At 45.8% G+C, this 12,145-nt stretch overlaps 1 protein-coding gene across 2 annotated transcripts in view; it reads left to right on the top strand.

Moving 5' to 3' along the window:
• Nucleotides 1–10,730: 10,730 nt before the first annotated feature.
• CALB2 (calbindin 2) overlaps nucleotides 10,731–12,145 on the top strand; it is a 29,965-nt gene continuing 28,550 nt past the window's right edge. For both annotated transcript variants that reach the window (XM_027857946.1, XM_027857947.1), the window contains exon 1: nucleotides 10,731–10,878. In XM_027857946.1, the coding sequence (XP_027713747.1) occupies nucleotides 10,788–10,878 (91 nt within the window). In that variant the 5' untranslated portion in view covers nucleotides 10,731–10,787. The remainder of the gene's footprint in view (nucleotides 10,879–12,145) is intronic.

The following is a 12,145-nucleotide window of genomic DNA, read 5'->3' as shown; positions in this document are numbered from 1 at the left end:
AAATGTTTATTAAATGCCTACTATGTGCCAGGCACTGTGCTAAGCACTGGGGATACAAAAAGAGGCAAAAAACAGTCCCTGCCCGCAAGGAGTTTACAATGTATCAGAGGAGACAACATGCAAACAAATTACACAAAGTAAGCTATATACAGAATAAATAGGAAATAACTAGGAGAAGAGAGCTGCTGGGATTAAGAAGGCTGGGGAAGGCTTCCTGTAGGGGGTGGGATTTCAGTTGGCAGGCCAGCAGTCCAAGCAGAGGAGGTAGAGAATTGCAGGTTCAGGGAAGAGCAACAAGGATGCCCAGAGCCAAAGGATGGAGCGTCTTATCCATGGGACAACCAGGAAGCCAGCGTCCCTGGATTGAAGAGGCGGGTGCCACAATAACAGCAGCATCATCATCTCCCCTGAAGTGCCAGCTCCAGCCTCTTCCTTTCCCAGTTTCCTCATTGTTCGTGCCACAATAATCTCTGTTCTACCCCTTCCACGAGGTTGTTGTGAGGAGCCAGCAAGACCTTGGATGTGACCACCCAAAGTGCTATGCCAATGTAAGGTATTAGTCTTTCTTTTTCTCTTTCAGACCAGGACCATTAAAACCCTGGCACCATCCCTGGAGCCGGCTTGGAGGCTGCCTGGTGGCCATGCTGGCATCCACATTCTACGCAGAGATCTCCCTTACCAACTGGCTCCTTCAAAAAGAGGACGTTTCCTTTAAAAACCAAAGCCAGGGCTGACAGTGCTGGGGGCCAGCAGCAGCTCCTTCTGCCCACCCCCACCTCTCCCCATGTGCCTGGCTCACTGCGCTCCTGCCAGTGGGCTGGCGCAGCCAGTTGCCCGTAATTGGATTATCCAACTCATTGCGATGTTTTTTGCACCACTGCTCAGGTCATTGACAACAGTCCTAGCTCGGGAAAAAGCAGGAGGCTGAAGCGCCCTCCAGGGCCGACTGGACAAGGGGAATCTGCAAAACGCAGTAGGGTTGGCCCGGGTTTTTCTCCTTTGAGGTTACCTAACACGTCCTCCTCTTGGGAAAGCTACAAATAGGTATCAAATAAATAGCATCTCACTATTCTAGAACCACATAGCCTGAGGACATCAAAACTCACATGCTCAGAGGAAAAGGGATGAGCCCATTTTACAGATCAAGTTCACCTAAGCATACCCAGTAAATCTTCAATGGAGATGTAACTTTACTACTCTTACTGAATGACTAGGACCTAATTAACATTAAGCATATACTATGTATAAGGTGATATGTACTGTGGGGGATAAGGGAGAGGGAGGGAATAAGTCTTTATTAAGTGCCTACTATGTGTCAGGCACTGTGCTAAGCACTTTACAAATATCTCACTTGATCCTCACAATAGCCCTGGGAGGTAAGTACTATTCTGCTCTCCATTTTACAGTTAAAGAATTCAGGCACTATCTTTACATGTAATTGGAAAAAATAAAATACTATTAAGTGAGAAAAAAAAATACATGTCAGAGGCAGGATTTGAACCCAGAAAAAAAAAAAGAATAGAGGCAGACAGAGGTTAAGTAATTTGCCCAGGGTCACATAGTAAGCGTCTGACACAGAATTTGAACTGGACCTGGAGTCAGCTATTCTTAATCTCAAGTCTACAGCTCTAATCACTCTGCCACGTAGCTCAGGACAATGCTATGTATGCCCTCAAAGGGCTCATACTCTAGCGGGGAGAATAAAATATCAATATAAACAAGGTAAAACCTTAAAGCACAATAAAAGAGGTAACACCAGTATTTCAGTGGAAATTAGTTGAAAGTTAGCCACTTTGGGCATTGGGGGGGGGGGGGAGGATGAGAGAGGTGAGAGGGAGCAGCATTTGGCCACCACAGACAAATTTACAGGATTGTAGGGCTAGAAAGGAGGGATCTTAGATTACTTAATATATGCTCTCATTTAAAAATTAAGATTTAAGGGGGGGAAAAAGATTAAAAAAGAAAAGAAACCAAAAAAGAGAGACACCCAAAGACTCTAGAATTACTTACCAACAACACCATTCAGCAGCCTCGGAAAGACTATTAGCACTGTTCCTGGGTAATAGAAGAAGCATCCCCATGGTCCTGTAAAGTTGTCTGTGGTGCCCAATTTCTGATCCTCACTCCTGTTTCTTCCCTTCTCCCCCTCCTTCCCCACCCCTATACTTGGCTGTGGCTAGCTTTCAACTAATCTCCATCAAAGTGCTGGTGATACCTCTTCCAGAATGGTAAATAGTGTAACCAAATTCACACCTCTCAGGACCAGACTCATAGACAATTAGCTTTTATCTTCCTTGGGTGCATACTTGCTACATACTCGCACCTGAGGATTAAGTGGTTGTAAAGCACCCAGCCACAGAGGCTGTTAAACACATAGTCCCCTCCACACCCCTCGCAATATTCCCTTGTTGTTTTGTTGGGGAGGCAGGTAAGTGGTCAGGTGAATAGAGAGCCAGCCTTAGAGTCAAGAAGACTCATCTTCCTGAGTTCAAATCTGGCCTCAGACACTTACTAGCTGTGTGACCCTGGGCAAGTCACTCAACCCTGTTTGCCTCAGTTTCCTCATCTGTAAGATGAACTAGACAAGGAAATGGCAAACCATTCCAGTGTCTTAGCCAGGAAAACCCTAAATAAGGTCACAACAAGTCTGAAATAACTGAACAAAAAGCACCCAGCTGCTGAGGGATCAAACACATAGCCTCTTCTCCATCCCCCACAATAATCTCTAGCTTAGCCCAAACCAGATTAAAATGTAATTAGGTATTATTGCTCTGTAAGAAAGGATGTGTGAGGGGCAGCTAGGTGGCACAGTGGATACAGCACCAGCCCTGAAGTCAGGAGGACCTGAGTTCAAATCCGACCTCAGACACTTGACACTTACTAGCTGTATGACCCTGGGCAAGTCACTTAACCCCAATTGCCTCACAAAAAAAAAAAGGATGTGTGGGATGAATAGAGAGAAGTATAGAAAGACCTCTATGGACTGATGCAGAGGGAAGTAAGCAGAGCCATGAAAACAATATGCACAATGATTGCAACCATTTAAATAGAAAGAACTACACACCAAAAAGTCAAAAGTAAATGTAACAAAATTACAAAGATCAAGCAGGACTGGAATAAAAAAATATGAGAGGGCACCCTGAAACCCACCACTGTGGAGGTCTCCAGGTGCTACACAGGTTTTCAGTTACACTGATTTTTTTTTTCCTCTTAAAAAAATACTGTTATATGGGATGACTCTATGGGGAGGGGAGAGGAAGAGATACTTAGGATAACTATGATGACATAAGGAACAGAAGTTATCAATAAAAACTTATTTTCAATGTAATTGGGAAATATTTAACAAAGTACATAAAAATTTAATAAAACATAGATAATATCCCATTTTAAAACTAAGTAAATAAGCAGCCAGGAGGGATCTTTATACATGGATTAATGAGGCCATTTCTATTTCAGTTTGACACCACTGGTGTAGAAGATAGAGACCTGAGCTTGGAGTCAAGAGGGCCTCAGTTCAAATCCTACCTCGGTCATAGATCGACTATGTGACACTGGGCAAGTCACAACTTCTCAGTGCCCCAGAAAACTCTCTAAGATACAAATTCTTAACCTTCTTAACCTTCTATGTACTTAAATGTAACTTCCATGTACTTAAACAGAAAAAAATACATCTTTCTTCTCACTGACCGCTAAATAAAATGAAGTATGTCCTTCAATGATTATTTTTAAACATTAAAAAAAAACAACACAACTTTTGAGGAGGTTCCAGCAGACTGACTGGCCAAGGCAGGGTGTGGCACTCAAACAGAGAGAAGAATTACTGCTTTAAGACTAAAAGGTACTGAGCAAGTACTGATCTACACTTGTAGCAGTCAGTTCTTTATTGGACATTCCCTATGCCAAAGAAATCACAGACCTGGCCTCTAGAAAACAAAAAAGTGCAACTCATCATCCAGCATGACACTTCTGTTTGAGAATCCCAAAGTACTTTTTTGAAGACTATAAAAAGAAAGATACATTGGGCTGCTTCTTCTGCTCTTCCTCCTCCTCCTCCTCCTCCTTCTTTCTCTTCTTCTTCTCCTCCTCCTCTTCCTCTTCTTCCTCCACCCCTTCCCCCTCCTCCTTTTTCTCCCCACATCTTATTCAATAAAATTATCAGACCATATTCCTTGGCCAATGGAAAGAGCATTGTCACCCACCAAAGGGACAGAACAAGAAAATAAAGGGAGTCAACTCTCTGGGAACTCTAGGGAGCTTTGCAGCCCGAGTGCTCTTTGGTTTGGGGTTGATTATATAATTGCCAGGTGAGCATAGGATTGCCAGTGCTGGGTCCCTAGTGTTGAATAGAATCAGATAAATGTTCAGCAGCAATGGGTAGAGCCTCCAGTGTTTATATATTTATGGGAACATTAAGGTTTACAGGGCTTTCTTCAAAACAAGACTATGTCATAAGTAGTGCAAGGATTATTATCCCAATTTTGTAGATTTGAAAGTCAATATACCAGTTAAGTATCAGGGCCTGAATTTGAACCTATATCTCCCTACTTTACTTCCCCTTCACTACACTGCCTATGTTGATATATTCTTGCTAAGAAGTTGGTTCAGGTTTATAAAGTATTTGAGATGGGTCCCCTACTATGCCATAAGCTCCTTAAGGGTAGAGATTTCATCTAGGCAGTTAGATCCAGAGACACTTGTCTCTTTGCTCTTCCTGGACTGAGACTCTCCATCTCAGCTTTGGGCATTTTCCCTGGCTTTCATTCATGCCTGGAATGTTCTCCCTCCTCATCTCTGCCTCCTGGCTTCCCTGGCTTCTTTTAAGTCTCAGCTAAAATCCCATCCTCCACAAGCTTTTCCTGGTGCTTCCCTTAGCGCTAGTTAGTGCCTTCCCTCTGAAAGTATCTCCAACTTATTCCATATATATATTTTTGTACACAATTGTTTGCATATTGTCTCCCCTGTTAGCTCCTTGAAGGGCAGCACTATTTTTTTAAATCATTCTTTGTATCCCCAGTATTTAGCATATTGCCTGACACACAGTAGGTAATTCATAAATGCTAATTGACTTAATTTTATTTGACTAAGTAGTACAGTTCTAGAGGCAGGATTATTAGGCCTAAAGTCAGAATGACCAGAACTTGAAACCTACCTCAGACACTTAGAAGCTGCAGGATCCTAGACCAGTTGCTTAACCTCTGTCTGCCTCAGTTTCTTCATCTACACAGTGAGGATTTTAAGAGGAGCAAGGTTTCTGTGAGGCTCAAGTGAGATAAATATGTAAAGCGCTTTACAGACCTTAAATTGACATATAAAATGCTAGCTGCCATTATTATTATTACTTTCTGTCTTCTATCTGACGCTACAGCAAAGGTTACTAACTTTTTTTTTATATCATAGACTCCTTTTACAATCCAATCAAACCCATGAACCCCTTCTCAGAATAATGTTTTTAAATGCATAAAATAAAGTACAGAGGATGACAGAGGAAAACAATTATGTTGAAATACAAAATATTTTTTAAACCAAGTTGACAGACTGCAGATTAAGAACCTCTGCCTTACAGTGTCTAGAAAAGGACTTTGAGGCACAGCCAATGCTTGCTGGCCTGACTGTTCTGATCCCACTTATCTACACCCTGGGCCTTTCAGTCCCCTTCCCAGGCCTACTGTGTCTGAAGTCAGTAGCTCCTTATTGAGTCCAGAACTTGGAAATGAATTAATTCATATTCTTTTCCTCTGCACTTTACAGGCAGACTAGTCTATTCACCGAATATAAATTAGCAAGCCCAAAGCAACTCTCCAGGCACAGTGAGAGGCAAAATATGCAGCCCCCTCCACGCAGAGCCCAGAAGCACCAGGGAGGTTCAGCAAATGCCTTGGTAACCTCCAGCGGGGAACTGGACCCAGCGATCACTTGGGTACCAATGTGGCTCAGACCGTTGTACAAGGTGCTTTCTTTCCAGGGCTAATGGGGTTGCATCACTAGAATTTATGGGTCTGGGGTGTCAGGATGACTCTTTTCAGAGGCTGGAAAGTTTCCTTGCTATCCTGAATGACAATGGGCCACAGGAGCTACAGGGAGTAACTGTCCATCCAGTCTGAGACACTGGGGCCTACCAAAGCTTTCTCTGAATCCTGAGGAGTCCTGAGGAAAGGACATTCCCAGAGATCCATCTGTCTGTTTGGGGGAGAAAAGTCCTTTTTTTTTTTTGTCTTGGTGATAGTCCCAGTTTCCCTACCACTGGGAAGTCCTATTTAGCCAGGAAATGGGACAGGTCTGTTTACTAACAGTGCCCAGGTAGGACACACTGCCAGGCCCTTCAAGCATAGGCCAAGCCCAGCAGTCTGTTATCAGGGCCCTGCTATGTTTGGACTGTTCTCCTGCCACAGGAAAGGAATGCTTCCCTCTCTCCTTATTTCATAATTGCTCATACTTTTTCCTTCCAAAAAGTTTTTGCTGTTCTCATTTTATATAATCTTTCCAACAGTCTTGAGGTACACTGCTTTACAGACTGTAGACACTTAATGATTCTTGTTATGTTGTGCCAGGTTGCCTTATATTACACTGCACTGTAGTGAGGGCTTGGATGATTAGATCCACTTTACAGGTCGGACCCAGAAGAATAATGGTACTCACCCAAGGTCATAAAACAAGTACATGGTGGCAACAGGACGGGAATCTGGTTCATCTAGTTCCAGCCCAGAAGTCATCCTGCCAGAGCCCTCTGTCCTGTGGTTTTCAATTCACAGTGGAACTTCATTGATTAGGAATTTGGGCTTTCCTCCATGTTTACAGTAAACTTGCCTGGTCACATGTCCTACCTTCTTCACACATCCACAGTCCTTGGATCAGCTAAAATTTCCCTGGGGCGTTCAGTTCATAGGTATTTCCAGCCCAACAGACTGTATCAAGGGGGAGCTGGAACTGGGCTGCCGGAAGTCATAGAACGTACTAGCAAAGGGCAGCAAGGGTACCAAAAAAAGAAAAACAAACCTGTTTCTTAATATTTCAACTACCAGGGCAGCATCTTTACTCATCTAAGTCCTCTGACAGCAAACCTTCTGCCCTCATCAGGGTGACCCAGAACCCCTTTAGTACAAGAATGAGAGATCCTTACAGATTCACATGCCAATTGAGCTTCAGGGCCTCACCCTCCTCCTTTCAGGCCTACTTACCTAATGGGTCCTCCTCCTTCCTCTGGGTACCATCCAGCTCTCCCCCCACCACATACACACACACACACACACATACCTGTTTCTATGGAAACCACTGTGTTCCTGCATCCCTTTCATCTGAAAGTCTGGGAGGCAAGACTGGCTCCGTTGGCACCCTCAGTAGCCAGGCGTGACCTTTCTAACCTGTCAAAAAAGACCAGAAACAGACCCCCAAAAAAAGTGTCCAAAAGCAAAAGGTTGAGGATGGAAAGAATATTTAGAGGCAGAGGAAGAGCTGGGGGTCTGGATTTGGAATTTTTTTTCTTTGATGAAACCAAAAATACCAACAGATGTTCAAACCCCTACCAGGTGAATGCACAGCCTGGAGTTTTTTCCCTCCCCCTTTGCCCTTACTGTCCATCATAACAGCATGTTCCTGTGCCATGGGAGTGTCGTACTGGAGGATTAAAAGAGGTAGGAGAAGCCTCCAGAGGGGAAAGGGGGTCCTTGATCAGGGGCATGGACTGAATCAGCCTCAATTACCCTTTCCCAGGATGGTCGTGGGAGAAGAATTGAGCTCCAGCCCCTGGGGACAATGGTATCACACAGGGAGGGCCTGGCCTTGGGGACATTGTCTAATTGACTTGAAAATTCCTTGTCAGTTGTCCCACAGAAACCTGAGTATCACCTCTGGTAAAGAGTAAGGGATATTAAGAAGAGCTTCCTTGGCTTTGATACTTATTAGCAGGGTGACCTTGATGAACTCATTTATTTACTCTGGGCCTCAACTTCCTCATCTGTAAAATGGGAGCAATAACACTTATACCAAGAGGCCATCAAACATGAAGAAGTGGGGCTAGAACCAGATTAAAATATAATTGGGAAATGTTTAACAAAATAATAAACATGTAATAGGCTATAGATAATATGTGGTTTTCTAAGTCAATATATGACCAGCAGGAATTCTTAAGTACAGTTTAGTGGCCCCTATTTATATTTGAGTCTGACATCATTGCCTTAGATCCTGTCCCTCCCAGATAAGGTCCAGAGACTACATAAATGGCCTTAGGCACATAAGGCCCTCCCACACACTAATAATCTGGGCTTCTTCTCTTGACCTTCCCCAGCCAAAGTCTAAGCTTGGCATGTGTGCTGGGGAGGGGGCATGAAGAAGAGCATCATTGCCCTCCAGCACTATCCCTTGGGGATAGAAATAAGTACCGGGGCAGAGGACAATTCAAAGACTTAAACTTCCCCACTTGGCGACCTAGGGAAATCCAGTAGTGAGACTCCCCAGGAAAGGGACAGAAGAGCTGAGGTCAAGGCCCAAGCCATTCAAAATAAGGGTCCACAAGCACTTGCAAGAACAGGTTTAAATATCATCTTAATCGTATTGTGACAATATTCAGCATCTCTCTAGGCATTATCTATTTGTTGGCACCACCCTTTACGCAATAGGGAAAAGGAACACTCTCTCCATTTCTGAGTAAAGGAAATGAGAAGTCGTTTGTCTTTGGCCCTTGATGAGAGGGGAACTCACCAGTTGATAACCCAGAAATCCTGTCTGTCCACCCTATGTTCCCTGCAGGAGACTGCCCTCCAATGGGGCTGCAACCTCCATGATCCACTGTCTTTCCAGGATGGTGTTGGCCAGGGCATTTCTTAGAGCTTACTCCAGCCAAAGTTACACTGCTGATTCTACTTCCCTTGGGATGAAAGCATGGGGAAAACTGGCATCTGTGGTCAGGGCTAGCTGAGTGTGGCCACAAGCATCACAAGTGGTCTTCAATTTCCTGATGGAGGACTGCATTCCAGTTTTTTCTCCCCATTTCCATTCTTTAGGCACAGCAAGGAGAGGTGGCTGCCATGTCGCCTATGTAACCAGTGTGGATACAATGAATCATTGGATGGGCAGAGGCAGAGAGGCATCAGGTGGGAAAGAGAGAAGTGACTCATGTCATCTGGCATTTAAAAAAAAGTCCTAAAAATTCATACAGACATAAATCGCTTCCTAATTCTCATCAATAAGGTAACCCAGGGGTGGGGAACCTGCAGCCTTGAGGCCACATGTGGCCCTCTAGGTCCTCAAGTGCAGCCCTTTGACTGAATACAAGTTGGGGTGCACTTGAGGACCCAAAGGGTCATATGTGGCCTCAAGGTCACAAGTTCCCCGCTCCCAATAACCCATTTTCTCTTTTGGGCTACCTCAGCAGCAGCGGCCACCCTCCCTCAGGACTTGATGCCCTTTTGTCATTTATAGAGGAAGTATCACAAAGAAAGCTCTGAGCTAAGCCCTAGTACTATGCAACATTGGGCAGGTCACTTAACCACTTCTCTGATATTCAGTTTCTCCACTCCTAGGATGAGGATCATAGCTCTTGTATTAGCTAACTCCCAAAGTTGTTGGAGGAAAGGAAGCTGAATGCAAACTAGTATTGCTTCTCATATAATGCGAGCTAGAAAGGGCCTGTCAGGTCATTGAGTCTAGAGATGAGAAAACTAAGGCCCAGATTGTGGTTTTTCCACTTCAAGGTTGCTCTTCATGTGCTTCTCAACCATAAAAAAAAAGTTGGGAAGAGGGGTACAGTGTAATTTGCCCTGGTTGCCACACCCACTGGGATGACCCAGCCTCTCTCCTTCACTTCACTTGACAGATAATCTCTCCCTTCTGAGATCTCTTTTTCTCCATCCTCTCCTTTCCCCTACTGACCTCTCTGATTCACCTCCTTCTCCTTTCTCTCTTCCTTCCTCTTTTCTGAAGACTATTCAGCTAACACTCATCAACACATGTTAATGAGCATTAATTCACATCTCTGCTGCTCCTAGTGATGGAGCAGGTGGAAGCAGGGAGGGGGCATAAAGCTGCCAAGATGCTGCAGTGAAAGGCAGGCATCTACCAGGCTGTGCATTCCTGATGGCAGGGTCCTGGGCTCAGCTTCCACGGCCCAGGGGACAAGGGCAACCCCAGTATCCCCTTCTAGGAAGCTCCAATTTCTCCAGGAGGCAGTTCAGAAGTCCCCTGGCTCAAGGTGGGACAATCTCTTGGCAAATCCCCAGAAAACAGAACTGAGCTAGACGGTCGCTGAGGGAGCTCCCAGTTCTAATCATCTATGGCTCTGGGAATCCTGACTCCGAAGAGCCCACTTGCTCCTTCTACAGACAGAATAGGACGGGAAAGGGCAGAATGGAGACAGTCCATCCCACTCCCCTGTGGATCCCACCATTGGTTTGTACTGGTCCCTCTGGACCTAGCCCAGGAAGGTACTGATCACCAGGATGGTTCCCCCTCAGGCAATAGAGAAGGGCCGGGTAAGTAATCAGAAAGCCCGAGGTACAAGGCTCCTCACACTCCCTCATCATTACATAGCTTCCTAAGTATCAACTGAGCCGGTCTCTTCTGTAGCATCCCCTGGCCCCAGATGCGCCCCCACCTGTCCCTCCCTCAGGAACCTGGAGGCTTGTTCGCTGCCTCCGTGCGCCCTCTAGTGGAGGCCGCTCTCCGCGCGCCCTCTCCCGAGGCTCTGTATATAAAGGCGGAGAGGCGCTGGGGCTGGACGCAGAACTGGGGATCGAGAGTCCAGGAGCCGCAGGGAAAGCGCAGAGCTGAGCATTGGCCCGACCTGCCCACCCATCATGGCTGGACAGCAGCAGCCTCCTTACCTGCACTTGGCCGAGCTGTCGGCGTCCCAGTTCTTGGACATTTGGAAGCACTTTGATGCTGACGGTCAGTAAGAACTGAACTTTATTTTCCTTATCCAGACCCGGGTGGTGATGGTGGTGAGGGCGGTAGGGGATAGGGGCTCAAGGAGATTCTGGATCAGAACGGGTGCGTGTCAATTCCCATCCCGGATCTCTTGGGGCTCCGCATCTGGTCTGGCTTTGGGAGAAAGTCCGTCTGTTCTCGTTGACAACTGCCAAGCAACTTTTTCCTCCCAAGGCAGTTCAGGGATGCCTCTCTCTGGTTTTCTCCTCTCCACTGCGGGCAAGTTGGAGCATTCCTAGAGAGATGGAGAGAGTGGACCGAGCTCCCAACCATCACTCCCAGGTAGAATCATAATTGGCTGTCTCTAGCTGCTCTGTCCCTAAGGTCACTGCCCCGAGGCTCAGGACTTCTCTCCCCCACCCTATGCCACTTCCCAAATGAAAACCACACCCAAAAAAATCCTCACACCTTCCCCCCCAGATTCTGCCTGTAGTTTAATAATCGAGCACCAGCCGTGCCCGCTGATATTGGCAGTCCTGCGACTATGGCAGAGTGGGGGGAGGGATTCTTCTGGAAATTTACAACCTGCCCTCACTTTTGTCCCTGTGTGCCAGCTGCTGTGACCTCAATCCAAAGCCCATTTAGAATGGGGAGTCCTTCAAATGAGCACTCTACCCAAGCTGAAGCAGAGAAGGGTGTGGCACCCCAAGTGCTGAGAAGGACTCACCAGTCAGGGTGAAGCTGTGAAGCCTCTCTCCTAAAAGTGCTGGGTGGTCTAGAAACGTTCATCTACATAATGGCTCGGGGCTAGATAACATGACCTCTTGAGGTTCCTTCCACCTCCAGAGCTCTAGGATTCTACTGAGCCATGATTTAGTCATACATGAAAGCTTCTTGCAATGGCTTTTACATGGCCAAGGAAATCTTCCCCATCTGTCCAAAACAGTCAAACCAGCTCTCCGCTCAGAAGTCCTAGCCAAAGGGAGCATTCAAAATCCTTTTAGTAGGAAAGGAGTCCTATTTAAGCAGTGGGTCCCTTTTGCAAGACATAGGTAATGGGAAGACAGAGGGTAATGGAGGGGAAGTCAAACTGCTGGAGTCAACTCTGATTTTCCCTAGCCTTTGGTGAGGGGGCACAATGAAAGGAAGAAGCTAGAGAGAGCAAAGAGGACTGAATTCCAAGGGAGCTAGGTTCAATCTTTTGTTCTGCCTCAAAATAACTGTAAGTTGTTTCTCCTACAATGCCTTAGTTTCCCAGTTGGTCAAATTAGGAATGACAGGGAAACGA

Source organism: Vombatus ursinus, unplaced genomic scaffold (assembly GCF_900497805.2).
Source record: "Vombatus ursinus unplaced genomic scaffold, bare-nosed wombat genome assembly UNPS02012515.1, whole genome shotgun sequence".
NCBI lineage: Eukaryota > Metazoa > Chordata > Mammalia > Diprotodontia > Vombatidae > Vombatus > Vombatus ursinus.
The sequence above is the reverse complement of the archived record's forward strand: the minus strand, read 5'-3'. Positions and strand labels throughout refer to the sequence as shown.